Source organism: Colletes latitarsis, chromosome 2 (genome assembly GCF_051014445.1).
Source record: "Colletes latitarsis isolate SP2378_abdomen chromosome 2, iyColLati1, whole genome shotgun sequence".
NCBI lineage: Eukaryota > Metazoa > Arthropoda > Insecta > Hymenoptera > Colletidae > Colletes > Colletes latitarsis.
The window spans coordinates 9,137,255-9,156,838 of NC_135135.1; the positions used below are offsets into that span (position 1 = coordinate 9,137,255).

Sequence of the window (19,584 nt, forward strand, 5' to 3'; positions counted from 1 at the left end):
ATATTCCACTATTGATAAATTGAAAGTAAATTTCGATCAGATTGCACATAAAATTCCTAGAAAAGTATACAATTTTCGTGTTTTCTCGATTACTTTTACCACTTTAAAAATTCTTTGGAAAAATTTGTTGCTTTTCCAATGTTGTTTGTTTCAATTTTAGTATCTTGTCGCATTATTTTCTCGTGTGAACGCTACATGAATTCACTAACAATCTAAAGCAATGCAATCTTTTTTTTTTTAAAGTTTTTCAATATTTTGAGACTTAACTGTTAGATGTTTTTCAAATTGAATTATAGTAACTTTATTTTTCTTATGTGGCGTGATTCAATTTCTCCTGTTATTATTACACAACAAATATATGTAGATACATTATATACATATATATATATTCATCATATTTTTATGTATAATATATACGGAGCAAAACTGAACAGAAATAAAATTTGAATTTAAATATTCTATTCAATGTTTGCGTATAAAATAAAAAGAAACGAAAATACTCGTATTATTATTTTAGCTAATACAAATTCTCGTGGAATCAGTATTGTTCAAATTAAAATTCTGAGTATCAACAATCATAAACACAAACTTTATCAACTACTGTTACCGTGGTTTCTTCAGTAGTAGATATCAAATTATTTTTTAAGTTTCATGATGAACTCATTATCACAAAGTGTAAATAAATATATTTGCAATTACAAAGTAGTTCATTAACAAGACAACATTTTACACTAACAAATAGTAAAAGTTGGAGGAGTCTAACAATGGAAGGTGCAATAAATAAGACCTATTTATTCGTTTCCCTTCTTTTTATTCATTACTATACATATTTAAATACTAAAGAAAAAGATAACTTTAATATTACATTAGAAAATTACATTAAATTAACATTTCCTTGTCCTCTAATTGTGATCAATTTTAAATATTTTTTATCAATTTCTGTTCGAATAAAGAATATTTTCTCTGTACTCAATACTTTGGTATTAGTATAAACTACTACTAATATACAGTTAAAAACATCTTGCACATGAGATTTGAAAAATAAAGATACCTTGGATCACAATCGATTTATTTTAATATTGTAAGATTGAAATCTCAATCAGTGAACGTAATGTAGATAATGGTTGGTCAAAATTACTACTTTCAGTCTGATTCTGATCCTGAACTGGCATCCGAGTCATATTCTCCTACATTTATAGTAAATTTATATTCTTGATCGCATCCCAAATAGGCGTCACTCATAAAATACAAAGTATAGGAATGTTGTCCAGGCGCGGGCGCAACAAAATCAAGTTTAACTTTCGCCTTTTGTTGCAGCGTTAATCTTTTAATAGACAGCAAAGAATTAGTCTTTGGATCACCGATAACAACCCACCAACCTTCTTCGCGTTTTTGTGGGAAGAATGGCGCCACAACCGGTCCAGTAACTTCATCTTCTCTTTCGAGTTGAACAATAACATTGACTGTACCGCCGCTGCGCAATTTATCTTTCTCCTGAACCTCGTAGGACATTTCTATATTAGGATAACGATTACAGAATTTAGCAACATCCGCCATTTGTATTTCAGATAGCTGTAAAAGACGATTTCTGTCATCGTCCTCGAGTTCCATTACATCGAACACGGTTTCTACACCTTTGTCTGTACAACGTTTGATAGTTTCGGATGTGAAATGTGGCAATTGTTTTAAATAAGAATCTTTCGACCACATTGCTTGCGTGACCATTTGTGCCAATTCCATAGCAGCAACCGCAGGCGCCAGCCAACCGGACGAGCTAAGAACATCGACGCAAGCTTGTATCAATCTGACAGCTTTGCTCAACACTAACTCCGTGTCTTTTTGTAGTTCCGGGCCAAGTTGTATCCTGGATAAATGTGCTTGCAACAAAAGCTGCGCCTTTACATGAGGATCGGCCATTCTTGTAGCTTGCGGAGCGTGTGGAAGTCGCGCCGCTAAACTCCTCAAGAGATTTTCTTCTCGCTGACGAACGGGAACAGTCTCGTATTCGGCAGCCGCCGAAATGATCTCCAACAAACCTCTGATTTTAGTTTTATTATTTAAAGAAAGACTAAACAATTCGATCGTCGCATAATTAATGTAATAATAAGCCGCGATCATTCCAAGATTCAAAGGCAAAGTGTCCATTTCGTCCTCGACGGCGACGCATTTCGCTTGTTCCAAATCGCTCAACGTACTTTCGACCAATTCGGACAAATGATCCGACAAGTGTCTATGCGTAACGCCTTGCAATCCATAATAATTTGGATTTTCCGTAAGCCGCCTGTACAAGAAAGTCCAGGTAAGATAATCGACAGCGTCCTGTTTATTTTCAATCGTTTTTGTCACGATTTCAGCATTGAAATGATCGTGAAGTCTGTGGTCCAGATGACTTTCCACCGGCAACGGTTCGTTCAAAAATTTCTTAAAGAAGTCTTTCTTCGAGCTCTGACAGAGAAGGATACATTTAGCATCGTCGTCCTCTAACGGGCGATTCGCACGCGCTACCATTTGCAGAACATCGGTAATAGGATAATCCTCGTAGGTGTGTGTTTTCCCGTTGTAACACTGAGTGTCCATAACAACAACAAGGTGAGAACTAATGGATAAATCCCAACATAAATCACGCGTAACAACTGCTATTTGGATAGCACCGCTATCGAAAAGCTGTTCGACGAGACGCCGATCATCTGCAGATAATCCTTCGTGAAGGTAAGCAGCTCCTTGGGAAAGCGTTTCTTTTAACGTTTTGTCGGTCATCCTATCCAGGAACGGTTTAATATCGACTTCTTCCGCATGGAAGAATCGAGAAGGTTGTCCTTCGGCCGCCGTGAATGTCAATAAATCGATAGCCGTTAATCTAGCTTGACGACGAGTAGGCACGAAAACGATCACTGGTTTGTGAGAAGCGTAACGAAGTATCGCGTTGTACACCGGTTTTGCCATAGCAGCCAACCTGGACGCGTTGTGAGTAATATTTATTCCTTGCACGTGTAATTCTAAAGGCACAGGCCTAACCGACGGATGAAAGTTAAAGGTTGCAGCCGCTGGCGCGCCTAACCATTGAGCCGCGTCTTTTGCATCCGCGAGCGAAGCCGACAACGCTATAATTCTAGTCGGTTTGTCCAATTGCGAAGAAATATAACGTGCCCTCGAACAGGCTACCTCCAGCACAGGCCCTTCTTCTCCGCCGATCAATTGGAGCTCGTCGACGATGAACAGTTGAATGTTTTGTACATTTTTTCTCTGTTTCCATCTTCGCGACAATACGTCCCATTTGTCCGCGGTTGTGATAATGATCTGTCCCTTGGCGAGCAACTTAAGGTCCGTTCCCGTTTCGCCGGTCAACAGAACCACCTTTCTGCCCAACTGCTGATTAAATTTTATCGACCAATCGGTGTAAACTAATTCCGCCAATGCTTCTTTGCTAACCATGTACACGCATCTGCCTTCGGGATTCTGACTGAGCAAACGCAATACCGCGAACTCCGCGATAGTTGTTTTTCCAGAGCCCGTGGGCGCGCCCACGAAAACGTTATCGTCCGAATTATAAACAGCGTTGAACACCTGCGTTTGAATCGGATTGAACTGCGGGAACTTATCCGTATAGATGTTCTCGAATTTCGAGTTACGCAACGCGGTGACTGGAAGCGGTTGCAAATCGAGCAACTCGGTTGGCGGCAAATTTTTCTCCGGCAAAATTAAATGGCGAAAGCTGACGGGCAATTGGGTCTCCGCTCCGATCCACCTGTCCGACACGACGCGTAGAAAATATTGCGGTGGTAATGGCTCGAACACCGGCACGAAGAATTTTATCAAATGCTCGTCCGCCGCGTATTTAGCTTTCAATAAGAAATATTCGTGATGAAGTATCACTTCGGAGTCTACGTCTTCGACTAAGATCCAGAATGCTTCCGAGGCACCGTGTACTTTCTCGTCCCATTGGAAATCAGGTGTGATAGTTAGTTCGACTCTTAAAGTGGAACGCGTTATTGGTTGAATGTGCGTCGACAGTTCCAGCTTTGGAAATTGATGTATATATTTGTGGATCGTTTTACCGAGTTTCGGCACCCGAATCAATTCACCGATCTCGTTTGGTCCGAGATCGTACAATCTCTCCCACGGGAAATTCTTCTTTTCTATCTTCTTCACAATTTCTTCGGGCATTTTTCTGAACTGCCTGAGAGGCGACATCGATTGCCACATTCTACGATCAATCATTTTGCACAACGACAAACATTTGTCGGCCAGTTGCGCCCAACCACGGAACAATACTATTTCAAAAATTGCTCTCATTAATCGGGACGCGGACTGAGTAACGAACACCATGTCGGACATAAGAGCGAATCCTTCGAGCTTCAATTGAGAGATGTACGCTTGCAGAAGCACGTTGACTTTCGCGCTTGGTTCTTCTATACTTTCTTTCACCGGAATGGGCACCCTCTCCATTAATTTCTGCAATTCTAATTTCTCTTCTTCCCTGACGTTTATGTGCTTAAACTCGCTGGACAATGAAAATACACGGAACAGTTCGATTTCGCTCAGAGTACGTTTTAGCAATTGATTGTAGATTGCCATCGTGTCGTGAGTACAGTAATAATGAGATGCTATCCGTCCTAATTCGGTAGCTTGAAAGTTTCCAGACTTTCGATCGTATTTAATCAAGCCGCTTCGATCTAATCCTACAGCGGCGGAATGAATAATGTCCGCTCTGTGTAATTCGAGCAACGGATCGTCCTTCAATTTGTCGTGACTTATGCCATACAAATTCGGGCAACGAAGCATCCTGATGTACAAGTAAGTATACCCCAACCAAGTGACAGCGTCCCTAATATTTTGTATAGTACCCAACACGATTTCGGCGTTTAACATGTCTGACATTTTACTAATTAATTGTGACTCGATGGGTAGCTGCTGATTCAAAAGAGACAAATAATATTGCAACTCGCTGTGATTCGTGATGAGAATACCTTCGCCTTTCGTGTCGTACTGCGGACGACCGGCTCTACCCAACATTTGCAATACGTCCAGAGCGCCTAACTCGATCCACCTACCTTTCTCCGGATTGTACACCTGAGTTCCTTTGATAATAACCGTGTGCGCGGGTAAATTAACACCCCAAGCTAAGGTCGCGGTCGATACTAAAACTTGTATGTGTCTATCCGCAAAAAGATCCTCGACCAACGTTCGATCTACCCTCGTCATTCCAGCGTGATGGATAGCAAACCCATAAGGCAACAAATCTTTAAGTTCTTGATTCTTAACTTGTTCAGCTTCCGTTCTTAAAACTTCCATGGACGCGGATCCTTCTCTGAGAAATTGTCCTAACGTGTCTTTTTCTAAACACATGTCCCTAATGGCACGCGCGGTTTTTCCAGTTTCTTTTCGCGAGTGTACAAAAATAAGAACTTGATTTCTGCCCGCGTGTTCCATCGTCTTCTCGTACACAATTTCGTTCATCACTTGGAAACGTTTCAGCGCTTTTTTCTCCGTGATACCTATATACTGTTGCTCCAACGCAACAGGCCTGAAACTGTTGTCGAAGTAAAATAAGCCTGTTTCTGGCTTTATGCGTAAAAATGCCGCAACGTCTTGGTAATTTGGCAACGTCGCCGACAAACCGATCAACCTTACGTCCTCTTGCGTCGTTTCGATATTTCGAATCGTTCTAGCGACCAATGCTTCTAAAACGGGTCCCCTCTCGTCGTGTAGCAAATGAATTTCATCGATTATGATCAATCTGACCAACGAAGTGAAGGTTTTCTCGCCTCCTTTCCGTGTTATGATATCCCACTTTTCGGGTGTGCATACTATAACTTGGGTCGCGGCAATCTGTTCCCTCGTCAGTTGATGATCACCAGTTAATTCTGATACGGTCAAGTTGTACGTGGACAATCTTTTGCCGAAGTTTCCGACCATTTCTTGTACCAGCGAACGCATCGGTGCAACATAAATTATTTTGAACTCGTCGGTATTAATCGTACCATCGGCGTTTATATGTTTACCGATTTCACGCATCATGCATAAAAGTGCAACGTTGGTTTTACCGGCGCCCGTCGGTGCACATAGCAGTAAATTTTCGTCACTTTCCAAGGCGGTTTGATATAAGCGGCTCTGAATCCGATTTAAGGTTTTAAACCCTTCGAAAGCCGGTTGTACGTATTTTGGTAACTGATCGATGGGATGTAGTTTCTCACTTTCCGTAAACGGTTTCGGTTTCAATGCAGGAACGTGAACCTCTTCGTAACTGTAATCATTTTGGAAGAAAGAGATAATCAATGATTTGTTTAAGTTACGAGTTAACCCTCGCTCTACGAATGGGTCACTTTGACCTGCCATTTGCTTATTTTTATTGTTAAACAAGTCAGAAATGTTTGTATACTCCTGGGAAAAAGATACTTATGGCTGCCATGGCGGTCACTGGTGACCGACACTTCAAACTTATAACGTGTTTCATCGTGTTTCATTTGTTTTATTAAATAATTGAAATTTTAAACAACTACTGTCATCAGAAATGCAAAGAATATTGGTACACTATTGAATCACGACACAATTGATAGTTAATAAATATGCAAACCTATAATAAACTACTATTTCAGAATTTAAATATTATTAATAGATAATAATTATACAGGGTGTTCGGCCACCTTTGGGAAAAAATTTAATGGGTGATTCTAGAGGCCAAAATAAGACGAAAATCAAGAATACCAATTTGTTGATGGAGGCTTCGTTAAAAAGTTATTAATGTTTAAAGTTCAGCCCGTACTGAATTTTTTTCTCGAAAATACGCAAGATTTCGGGGGTATGTCTATTCACCAAAAATGATTGTAATTGACCCCCGCAACCGAAAATAATTTTTCCAGAACGATTTGAAATTTTTGAATTTAATTGTTAATAACTTTTTAACGAAGCCTCCATCGACAAATTGGTATTCTTGATTTTCTCTAGAATCCTCCTGTATATACTATTCGTTAAATTTGGGCAATTCTATCTTTTTGTCCAGGAGTGTATTTCTACAAACAATATAAGGGTAATAAAAAATTACGAAATACATCTCAAAATGCCAAACTTATCGGGAACATATTTGTAAATTCAACATAGTCCATGCACCTATGATATGCATAGTAATAAAGGAATATACTTGTTTACGCGTGTCAATTTAGTCAACACTAAAATTGCAGTTCACTAGAAGATATTGTTCAGCAATTAGTATATTGAAACTTCTATCGTGTGTCAAAATGACCCATCCATCGTCGATCGAGGGTTAAAGAATTTGAACTGTTTCAATATCTACCCTTTACGTTGCTTTCTGAAACTTCCATCGGGCAACTGACAACGTTTATTTGCCATAAAGTGACTGCCTTGTGCAAACATAAGATCCTCTAAATCTATTAGATTCCTTGTACCCTGGACTTGGCCACCAGGCCCTCCAGTATCTTCATTCTCTTCTCTTCTTTTACGTTGCGCTCTTGCTTCCATCGTTTCATCGGTATCATCGTCACCCTTACCTGTATCCAACTGACGCAGAATTTTTGCTAATACTGGATCATCGTTCATTCTATTTCGAATTTTTTGTCGTTCCGATTCAGACTGTGAAGATGCCAACATAGTGCAATAAGCAACTGTAATTAATAGAGACAATTGCTTTTATAACATATTTAAGTATCATTAAACCTTTGGATGATACGTTTGCATATTTGTGTCGTTGTGCATGATGCAATCGTTTCTTTATTTCTGGGAGTGCAAGTTAGATAGAGATGCATAACGGCACATCGATATCTCACAGATTTAAAAACATAAATATACTTGGCTGCCGCGACAGGACAAATGGGAAGCTAGTTGTTAGAACTGATAGGAATAACAACCGGATTTACATCGATCTAAGTGGACACAAAGACTGCTGGCCAAAAGTTAAACGTTAATGCATAGTGTAGAATCGAAATAGAACTAAGATCAGATTAACGGACTATCTCATAAATATATTTTCAAAACTAGAAACAATAATAACACCTAATCCAAACTATAGCATATTATATTCTATTGAACGCGCAGAATACCTAAAACTGAATGTACCGTAGTCTTCCGGTTCTGTTTTATTAAATTTAAAAATAAAAGAATAAAATTGCAACCTAGCCACCATTATGCACTGTATACTTTCTTTGTATTTTCATATAAAGGATACGAATAAATAATCGATCAACAATAAATCGCGGTTGCAAGCGAAGAGCGTTCGGTTCTAAGATGCTCCGTGCTCAAAAAAATAATAATTATATTTGTCTAGGGAAATTTCTTACTTGTATGCCTGTACTTCTTCAGCTGTTTGATAAAGTCGAAGCAATCGTAGCCTAACAAAAGTACCAATTGATTCTCGCAGTCTCGATCATCCCCAGCATCTTTTAAAACTGCCAGCACTTCCGCGGCTCGTGCTTGCGAAACCATTGCATCGTCATAAATTCTGCTTAATCTTCTTTGCAACCAATACGCATCTATATCCAAAGGATGCAATGGCTTCTCTTTTTTCATTTCTTCCGCACCGCCTAGCTAAAAATTAACGCGATTATTTAAAAAGCGTAAACATTTATTTTATTACTTTTACAAACACTTTCACGATCTTCTTCGCGAAAATATTGCGCGTAGTAGTACATACTTACATTTTCGGCATGAATAGCTCTATCATCGTTGGCTTCTTCGCCTTCGTCGGCTTCGTCGTCATTTTCTCTAATCTCTCCGTAAACGTCCTCGTCGTCTTCTTCGCTGCTTTCTTCAAACTGTACATTAATTCCATATGTTTCGTCAATATTTTCCTCGTTCGCGGGATTCTTTTCATCGCTTCCAAAGTCTGTTATTTTCTTCCCAAGATTTACCAGCAACGCGAATCTTTCTTCCGCCAAAGAACCTAACAGTAGTTCGGTTTCCTTCTTCTTATCTTTTTCTTTAAGCCTATCATTTTTCAAGACTGCTAGTACTTCATCTGCAGCACCGCAAAGTATATCTCTAGGTTGATCTCCTAAAGCTTCTTGAATAAAGCTTAACAATACTTCGTAAGTCTGCCGTGTTTCTTGTGTTTTAGGGCGATAAACAATTCCAACCATTTCGTCCACACCTTCTGAGAGTAATGTTGCACCTTTCATTCGTGTAAAATCATACTGTGCTTCGTCTCGCTTTTGACGCCTGTTAAACATAAAAACTGGCATTACGTACGTGTTTCATTGTAATATACAAGAATTTTTAACGAACACTTATACTTACTTGACTTTTCGTTCTTCCGCTTTTCCTGGTTTAGTACGTTGTGCTCTGTCACCCATACGTGTACCATCAAGCTTCCCAACAAGTGACATTACCTCACCAGTAGCTTCATCTCTACTACGCCTTTCTATTAATCTCACATCAGCTTGTAAAACAAGATTAGAATTCTGAAAATATAAATACATATTAAAATACTAGTAATTCTTTGGTTTCGTATTTTCATTCATAAATGTGTGTAATTGTATTTAAATTGAATACCTTAACAAATAACGTTACAATGGAATAAAGAAACTGTGAAATAAAACTAATAATCTTTTATTTAAATTAATAAATATACTCACGGCTTTATATTCATATTGCAATTGTCTGGCCGCAGCATCAGCCATGATTGTTTTTGTTTAATAACCGGGGTTAGCACAACAAATATTTTCTCACACACACACTGTATATTACTTTTTTTTTTTATCCTCACTGAACACTAATTACACAAAGCATGACTTATCTCATGCATTTGATTATAAATGTTTACAGATAATTTTATGTGATACATACTATTTCACAAAACTAACGAAAATATTGATACTCGATTGTCTGAAATTGTACAAGAAGCAATAAGAATGCAAATCATAGATGATTGTCAGATCCAAAGTTTGGATTCCAAACCAGATTTTTTTAGTTGCAAGGCTGGCGCCTTTGGCGGCCAAACCTTCAAACCAATACTACCCCTAGATAAAAAATAAATTCCCTATCCATGGTTTACATTAGAAATGATACGCAAAATCACTACAAGTTTTTTATGAACAGTGTATAAGTTCACAGAATTTTGAACACTCAAAATTATTGGATGTAAAACAGGCTAAAGCATATTTAGTACAATTTGAAAATGAATTACATTTTTATGTGTATTTTTAAAAGTCAGCAGAAGGGGTAGAAAAATCATAAAAGAATGATTTCCTATCATTATACAACATATATGTTATGTAACAATTAGATTAAAATAAATGACAAAATAGTTATAAATTCATGATTGTGTTTATTTATTATACCTTTAATTAGCTTTAATAGCAGTATAATTATATTAATTATTACTAAGTTATACTATAAACATTTATTTAAGAATACAAAAAGTATTATATGCATTTACATGCATTATTATTTAAGTAATATGTTTTTAAATATTAGACTTACACCGCATTTTTATAATTATTAGTACATGAAAATATGTAATATGATTAACATGTTTATAAATATAACATAAGAAAAATATTATGTACTTATATAAAATAGGATGCAATTAGCACAGACACATGCTCTTTTTCTCGATTCTCCGAAGCTACCCGAAGTAATTTCAGACCGCCTCGTGGGAGTCGAGAAAGCCGCCCAAGTTACATGGAATAGTTCGTTATTTTCAAAGCTAGATGGCGCTTATTTCTCGACCTCAAACCCCCTGGTGCTAAAACGCCCAAGTTTGTCGTGGAATAGTTCATTACCTACGACGCTAGATGTCGCCTATTTATCGACCACAGGCCCTCTGGTGCTAAAACGTCCAAGTTTGTCGTGAAATCCATCTAGCGTGGACAAGACGAACTATTCCACGACAAACTTGGGCGTTTTAGCACCAGGGGGTTTGAGGTCGGTAAATAAGCGCCATCTAGCGTTGAAGGTAACGAACTATTTCACGACAAACTTGGGCGTTTTAGCACCAGGGGGTTTGAGGTCGACAAATTAAGCGCCATCTAGCGTTGGAAATGGCGAATTATTCCACGACAAACTTGGACGTTTTAGCACCAGGGGGTTTGAGGTCGAAAATAAGCGCCATCTATCGTTGAAAATAACGAACTATTGGATATGCTATTGGATATAAGAGCTCACGTACGCGTGATCTGGCATAGTGTGAGAGAGCACTTTCGGTGCACTTCTGGCACTTCTGGTCACGATATTGAGAAAGTCCCTAAGCCTTTTGTTTTTCAAAGAATGTCCTTTAACTTGGCATTTTCTAGATACCATGCTTTTTACAAAATAAAGAAATAATGTATAAATTATAAAAATAATTTATAATCTGGCTTTCACGCAAATAATATTACTGATATTATGAATATATTATATGATTTCGAACTTATAGAAAAGTAATGTAACAATTTGTAATAGTTCTTACTAACAAGTTCTAAGTATGAATGTGTAATTAATTACACTGGTGGGAAACACAGGTTTAAATCCATATTCTAACTTTAACTAATACTAAGCACACCTTTGCTTTCTCTTTAAGTACTAGAATAAGACTCATAAACACTGTAAAGGTAAACTAGTAACCCCATTACTTTCATAAAGTTTTACATTTGAGGTTTTATTCGTTTGATTATTACTATGTGGCGTTTAAAATGGATTTTAGAAATAATTTGTCTATACGTACTTTCAATTGTAGGCATTCAATCTGAGATTCCTGTAAGTAATTACAAATATTACACTTCGTAATAAAGTCGTCCTTAATTTCGTATAAAATAATTTAAAAAAGTAATATTTTTGTGAAAAATGGTGATTGTTAATTTTACAATATAAGCAATTAGTCATTAAAATAAACTATATTGTAAATATACATAACATTATAGCTGGAAAATAAAATGTCTGTTATCAAAGCATATAAATATATTTTACAGAGTAGTGTAATTCCTGTCAAAACAAATTTTTCATGCATCGATAGAACAGCTGGTTTCTATGCAGACGTTGATACCAGATGTAAAATATATCACACGTGCGATGAATTTGGAAACAAATTTACCTATCAGTGTCCAGAGGAAACTGCTTTTCGACAAGATGCCTTAATATGCGATCATGCTCATCTAGTTAAATGTCAAGGACCTGTTTCTCCGAACACAGAAATGCAGAAAGAAAAGTATAACAACTCTTCCTGTGCAAAGGGATCAGCGGACAATACTAACTGTCATTTCTTTTTTAAATCTTTGCAAGAGATACAACCGATAAAGATATATAATGCAGAGCGACGTGGATTTGCATTTAGTTCGCAGGATATTCTGAGCAATTTTAATGCAACAAAAGTTGGAGAAAACAAGATAATTAAATTTTTTCATCCGCCATTAAATAATTACAATCTCACGACAAATGTTCCTCTTGATCGTTTTACGAATGTAAAAACACAGTACTTTCCTTTTGTAAATCAAAATCAACAAAATAGATCTGTAATTGATGAAAATTCTTCTGTTCCGAGTCAAATTATTAATGATAAGGTTAAATTCAATGGCAGGGAGGAAGCTGACCAAAAAACAAATGACGCCTTGTATAACTTTTTGAAATATTCGTTAAACACCTTTCCTGAAAAGGTGCAGAATCAGCCAAACAATATGAATAATCACCATATTATAAAAAATTCTCCAGACTTTTCGAAGCTATCTTTTATGAATCATAGAAATTATCCTTATACAGAAACATTGAACTCTATACAAAAAATTACAAAAATGCCATCAACTACAATTAATACCTCCTTAACAACTACAGAAGTACCTTTATATGCCCTAACTTTGTCTTTGAAACCTTTAGTACCGAATGAGCAAGAACATGATCCTTACTATCCAAAATTCTCAACGTCAACTGAATCCTATTATACTCCAAGTCATAGTGACAATAAACAGCCACAGATTAAAGTTTATACTCAGACATGGTCTAATACTCATATCAAACTTCCACCTGTTTTGCCAGATTTGAATTCTTTAGAAGATATTGTAGATCGTAGAAAACAATTTTATATTCCTCGTATTAAGTTTGATTAACTAAATGCTTTGTTCATGTAAATATAATAAAATATGTGAATTTTTAAAATGTGTCAAATTATTCGTACCTAATTTCTATTTATACTAAATATTTAATTGAGAAAGTTATATGTTAGTGATATTTCTTCAAGAATTGAAGTTCTATTTCAAATTGTTAGGATAATAAGTAAAATTCTTGTGTATAGTGTACAAACAAAAACGAAAAGTACTTCGATAAGTGAAGTATGAATAGCGAACGTCGTTACACATAACAAAAGTAAGCGTTCGCTAAATAAAATTGGCTATTTCGATAGCAACATTTCACTATTCCTTTTTGTTTTTCATTTCTATTTAGTTAGTCTTCTTTAATTACTTTATTTAACTTTTGTAACTATATATTCTTGACTGTTTTTTGAACTATTACAAACTTAGATTCTCACTATAGTTGATTATATCAACACAAAGTGACAAATTAGTTTCTATAACCTGAAATTTCTTATCATTATCATTAGCTCTTGATAATGCATCTGCAAAGTATAACAGAGTACTTGATTCATTTATTACAATAAATTTTGTAATGTTATGGTTAACATTTCTTTTTTTATTTAACCATATTTAGTTTTGAAGTTGGTCAGTCTTTCAAGCATATGCAACAAAGAGTTTGGTTTTGCAAAATAATTGCTCCTATCCCAGCCTTTCAATTATGTATCGATAAAACAATGTCTTGTCTTTCATGAAAAAATTGTAGAACCAGAGGTTTCATTAAAATTTCCTTTAAATTGTTAAAAAGTAAATACCTTGTCATGAATTGAAGTCCTAAGCCACGAGGAAATCTTTAATAAATTTCTTAAATTAACAGTAAGCATTGCTAAATTTGGTATAAATGTTCCTATATATGTTATCATATCTAAAAATCATTACAGTTTATCAATAGTTCTTTCTTAATTCCATTTTTAACAAATTCATTTCAAAATAAGATTGAATTTATTTTTAATTTTTGTATAACTTAAGCATTGTACAAAATAGTTTATGAACAATCAATAATGTAACACTTCTAGGATGATAATACTTAGAATGATCAAACATTGGCTTATGACACACAATGCACAGGAAAATTTGTTTAGATAAAGTTTATTTACAATTGATTAAATTGCTGTCTGCAATAATAATAGCAATGCAAAAAATGCATTCAACCAGATGGCGTTTATTGGAAATATAATTTGTATTGAATGTGTAGATTATAGTGCGTTTAATACATAATAAATAATATATATTTAATATTAATTTGTCTTTAATTGTAATTTATTTTATAAATTAAATACAATGTAGAATTTACAAGCAGCATTCGATATTATCACCAGTAGATTTTTCCCAAGCAAATAGCCAATAACCAAGGGCTGCACCAAGTGCCACTGCTAAGCAGAGCCAAACATTGTATGTCATAAAAATTAACATAAGAAAATATCCTATAACCGCTTGAATGACATGAACAATTGTTTGAAGAAGATGTATCTTGGAAAATAGTAATGTCCTGAAACAAAGTATGCTATGATGCACTCATACTTTTGTAAGATACAACAGGTGTATCTAGCAGATTTAAATTAACTCATTCTCACCACATTTTTACAAGAATTTATTTGTTAATATTAATATGAATATTTGAATTGTGGTAACAAACAATTACATGTAGGTGGATAGTAATTTAAGCAATGATCGTATGCATAAAAATAAGATGAAAATCAAAAATGTTGAAATTGCGTTTGAAGATTTATTAATTTCCTTTCTATAAAAAAGGTACTGTAATTAAGAAATAGTTTGAAACACGTATTTTTGATCGAAAATCGCGTTCTAGGATCCCCTAATTATCTTTTGACTATTAAAATAGACATATATTTTTCTAATGTGCGTATATATGTATGTCTTTTAACATTACGCCTAAACGGATAAATCGATTTTAATAAATTTTATATTTAAGTGTAAGTATTTAAGTATAAATAAATATAAAATAAATTTTATATTTAAGTGTAAGTATTTAAGTATAAATAAATATAAAATAAATTTCATATTTATATTTAAGTTGCATATTCTTTGTTTGAAACCTGATTAGAATTTGAACAAAATTGTTCCATGGATAATGATGATTACTTACAGATTTTTTGTTTTTCTAACGTATTATTGTTTCTAAACGTTTTAAAATATGTTGTAAATAGTTCTTAAAGAAAATTAAATTTTATATAAAAAATGATAGAATAACGTATCTTCGTTTTTGCTTTTTCTTTTCAATAATGCAATTACAGGTATTTATGACGAATTAATCCAACTACCTCAATGTCTGGAATTGAGTGTACAATTAAAGTCTGGGATAGAAGAATATAATAAAACAGAAGGTTATTGTGTTTGTAATAGAAATTTGCGTAGATGAGTTGCAGACGTTACTGTTTTGATTTGCAATACCGAGAAGTATGATTATACATACATCCTCGATCTGTCTTCTTTATTCCTCCAGAGACACGGAGTATGTACGTAAAGATGTTCGCTTCAGAATATAAAGAAAGAGAAAATAGATAATAATGAACATAATTTTGTGAATAATTTTGCAAATACGGTATGTCACTTACCGATAAGACTTTATTCCTTCGTAAATAGACGTTAGAAGAATAATACCAACCATTGACCATCCGATCCCTTGCCAATCAACTACATTCCATTCATCAAATAAAATAACTTCGTTCTCGCCAATATGAAATGACATCTGACATAAATTTACTTTATGAATTGAAAAAGCAGAAAATTTGCATAAAAATTTAGCACATGTTTTTTTATTACTTACATGCATTTTGTAAGATTATAGTAGTACATTCAACACTTTCACAGAGACCGCATATGCTCTAATGAGTTCTGTGATCTCCTTACTTGGCTACTTTATCAAATTATAGATAACGTATCTATATGATCGATCGTTATTCGAGAGAATTAAAATCGAATCAACATGTCTCCTAAGCAAGATTTATTGTTAAATAAATCGTCGAAAACGGTCAAATGTCGAGTTTGGACGTCTTCAAACATTTGCATAAAGTTTCTTTTTAACTTTTTGGGAACATTAAACTTTGTGATGGCAAAGATCTTTCTTCGTTCCTTTGCGTGTCTTATCTCGTTAATACCATTGCTTTTTCATCCCAATATTTAGAGATTAAATTCTTCAATTAAAAAGTAATAAGCGAAACTAAGATGAAGGAAACGTATGTGGATTAGGAATAGCTTACTTTTTTAATTATTTTATATATAATTTATATTTTCTGTTTACAGGTTTATAAGCAGCACTTAGCAGCACCACAAACCTGGGAAAAATTTTAATGGGAGATTTTAGAGGCCAAAGTAAGGCGAAAATTTGTTGATTGAGGCTTCGTTAAAAAGTTAATAAAAAATTAAATTAATATATTTCAAATCATTCACGGAAAAATTATTTTCAGTTGCAGGGGTCAATTACAATCATTTTTTGTGAATAGACATACCCTCGAAATCTTAACCATTTTCGAGAAAAAAATTCATTACTGAAAATATAATGTCTGACCATAACTGTCTGCTACCCTGACAATTGAAAAGTTTTAAATCATTCTGGAAAAAATTATTTTTGGTTGCAGGGGTCAATTACAATCATTTTTGGTGAATAGACATACCCTCTAAATCCTACGCATTTTCGAGAAAAAAATTCTTTACCGAAAATATAATTTGTGACCAGAAATGCTTCCCTGAAATTTCAAGCAAATCTTTAAAACGTCATAACTTCTGAACGGATTGGACGATTTTAATATTTCAAAAAGCAATCAACGCGTATTTTAATGAAGAATATGTAGAAATTCTAAAAATATTGGAAAAGTTGCTTCTTAACCCCGTAAAATGAGGAAAACCCCATAAAAGTGGTTCAATTTTCAAACGGCCATAACTCTTACAATAGTGAACGTATCTCATTGAAATTTTTTTGTGAAGTAGAGCTCATGGATACCTACAAAAAAGTATTAGATAACTTTCCTCTAGGGCGTCAAACAAAATTATTAAAAATGAAAAACGAATTTTTAAGAAAAATCGATAGGGGGTAGGTGCTGAAATTTTTCGGCGAAAAAAAAAATTTCAAATCGTTTTAAAAAAATTATTTTTTGTTGCAAGGGTCAATTACAACCATTTTTGGTCATTAGACATTCCTCCGAAATTCTATCCACCTTCGAGAAAAAAATTTGAGTAGGTGTGACATTTTTCGACAAAATTAAAACATTTCAAATCGTTATAAAAAAATTATTTTTAGTTACAGGGTTCATTTACAATAATTTTTGGTGAATAGACATACCTTTGAAATCCTACGCACTTTCGAGAAAAAAATTCTTCACCGAAAATATACCGTGTGACCAGAAATGTTTCTATAATTTTTTAACAAAGTCTCAATCAACAAATTAGTATCCTTGATTTTCGTCTTATTTTGGCCTCTAGAATCTCCCATTAAAATTTTTCCTAGGGGTGGCTGTACACCCTGTATGTAAGGAAATGAAGAAAAAAGAAGAAGCTTTATATATTGACATATTTTGTATTTGTATAAGTATGATGGGCTTTGTCTTGCTTTATCTCGTAGGCATGGTTTAATAGAAAATCATGCAATTTGGTATGGTGGCTTCATATAAATATGGAACATTGACGCTACTGAATTTTTAACAATAAAAATAGTTCCGTTAAAAATCTCGATAATTAAAAGCAAGAAGTTCCGTAACAATGTTGTTAGCTTTTTTAATAATGAATATTAACTAAAATTTATCGGTTCGACTAATGTTTGCTCCACACCAAGGTACGAAATTAACTTAAAAGTAGATAATTAAATAAATTTATCAGTTTAGACAATATAAACAAAAGTTCTACTTAATAAAAAGACTAAAGAAAAGGTTCAGTTTCCCAAAATGTTATCAACTAAATTGATTAACGAGAAATAATACACAAAGCTTAATAAAATAATGTGTTCGACAAATATTATTCTTAATTTTAACTTCGTGTAGTAGAACAATTTCCCTGTGCCATATAAATTAAAAAGCAGGATGTATGTACAAATATGTAAATAATAAATAAATTTTAAAGTAAAATTTAGACTCACGAACGTTATAAGGGAGGCTAGTGACGCACAGTTAGAAAAGTTAGAAAGATATTGTCTTATGCTGAATCGAGTATTGAATCGTTTGTAGGGAATACGATTTTTGAACCCCCCGGTGGCATAGGGTAGTGTTGGACTCTTATCGACTAAAACCACGACCTAAGTACCTCTGCGTTGTAGGAGGGCTTTGGAAATCACCAGCTTACAGTTACGTGCAGTGCCCCCTCTGCACGTTGTGCTCACTGTGAGTTCATTCCGGGGGTAGAGATGACGATCTCCCCTCAAGGTGAAGTGTAGGGTCGCATTAGGTCGCTGTGCAATGACGACTCGGGCCTCCACCTTCATCTCGAATAAGGGAAGGAAAAGTGTGTGAAATCCACCCCCTCCTTAGCGATGTGTGGCAAGCCACACATTCTCACACGTCCCCTTTTTGGCCGCTGTGCAATAACGACTCGTGGCCCTTCCAAGTCACGACATAGTGGTTTAGATCTTCAAAAATGCGAAGTAAATTAAGAGTGTTTTAAGGATTTTTTGAGGCCTAGAATTTAATTTTGATGTTGATATATTTTTTTTTTATTAAGGAATAAAGAATTATTCTTATATGCGAGTTGAATTTCCAGGACATAAATAATTTCTATGTTGCAAAGAGAATTTTAAAATGAGTTTCTGTGTGGTAATAAAACTTCAATTTAGGAGAAATTGTTTCACATTCATTATCATATCGTAAAACAACTATTTTCTCTTGTTTATGCATATAAACATAGATGAGACATAAATTATAGTATAATAGAAGTGTGAATGGCATTACCTTAGCATTTGTTGCAAACAAACAATTGTACTCAAATGTTTTTCAGTTTATTTCATATTCGTTATTAACAATTCTTAGAATTAAACTAAATCTTGCAATGAGTTTTTCATTCATATCAGTAATTTTCGATAATAATTTTAAATTTTCGAAATATCTAAAATGTTTATTCTATACTTCGTCCGTGATAATGTCACAAAGTACAGTATATACAGGGTGTTTGATTAACCCTGGGAAAAATTTTAATGGGAGATTCTATAAATAAGACGAAAATCAAGGATACTAATTTGTTAATTGAGGCTTGGTTAAAAAGTTATAGAAACATTTCCAGCCACACAGTATATTTTCGGTAAAGAATTTTTTTCTCGAAAGCACGTAGGATTTCGGGGGTACGTGTATTAATCAAAAATTATTGTAATTGACCTCTGTAACCGAAAATAATTTTTCCGTGAATGATTTGAAATTTTTTAATTTAATTTTTATCATTTTGTGAAATACTGATCGTGTGAACATGTTTAAAGAATTATATTTAATTCTATCATCAATATTAGCAAAATTAGTAAATTAAAAATTCTTTTATTACATTTACATTAAATCGATCGTATTGTTGAGATTATTAACGACTTCTTGGTTAAATAAAATTGATC

At 34.4% G+C, this 19,584-nt stretch overlaps 3 protein-coding genes across 4 annotated transcripts; 1 reads left to right on the forward strand and 2 right to left on the reverse strand.

Annotated features, from left to right (window-relative positions):
• Positions 1–790: 790 nt before the first annotated feature.
• On the reverse strand, positions 791–9,856 carry L(3)72ab (U5 small nuclear ribonucleoprotein l(3)72Ab). The gene is made up of 6 exons (XM_076781595.1): positions 9,585–9,856; positions 9,247–9,410; positions 8,649–9,168; positions 8,292–8,538; positions 7,292–7,619; positions 791–6,244 (listed from the first exon to the last, which is right to left on the reverse strand). Exons 1-6 carry the CDS (start codon positions 9,627–9,629, stop codon positions 1,144–1,146), a joined length of 6,405 nt encoding a protein of 2,134 aa, XP_076637710.1. The 5' UTR covers positions 9,630–9,856; the 3' UTR covers positions 791–1,143.
• A 1,504-nt stretch (positions 9,857–11,360) lies between these two features.
• Positions 11,361–13,046, forward strand: LOC143348101 (uncharacterized). Its single transcript, XM_076777954.1, has 2 exons — positions 11,361–11,685; positions 11,898–13,046. Exons 1-2 carry the CDS (start codon positions 11,608–11,610, stop codon positions 13,023–13,025), a joined length of 1,206 nt encoding a protein of 401 aa, XP_076634069.1. The 5' UTR covers positions 11,361–11,607; the 3' UTR covers positions 13,026–13,046.
• A 1,253-nt stretch (positions 13,047–14,299) lies between these two features.
• On the reverse strand, positions 14,300–16,083 carry LOC143350930 (high affinity copper uptake protein 1). Of its 2 annotated transcripts, XM_076782781.1 has the most exons (4): positions 15,835–16,083; positions 15,623–15,756; positions 15,481–15,540; positions 14,300–14,535 (listed from the first exon to the last, which is right to left on the reverse strand). In XM_076782781.1, exons 1-4 carry the CDS (start codon positions 15,838–15,840, stop codon positions 14,337–14,339), a joined length of 399 nt encoding a protein of 132 aa, XP_076638896.1. In that variant the 5' UTR covers positions 15,841–16,083; the 3' UTR covers positions 14,300–14,336. The 2 variants fall into 2 exon arrangements, with proteins under 2 accessions (XP_076638896.1, XP_076638895.1); XM_076782780.1 differs by having other exon boundaries at positions 15,623–16,083.
• Positions 16,084–19,584: the final 3,501 nt, after the last annotated feature.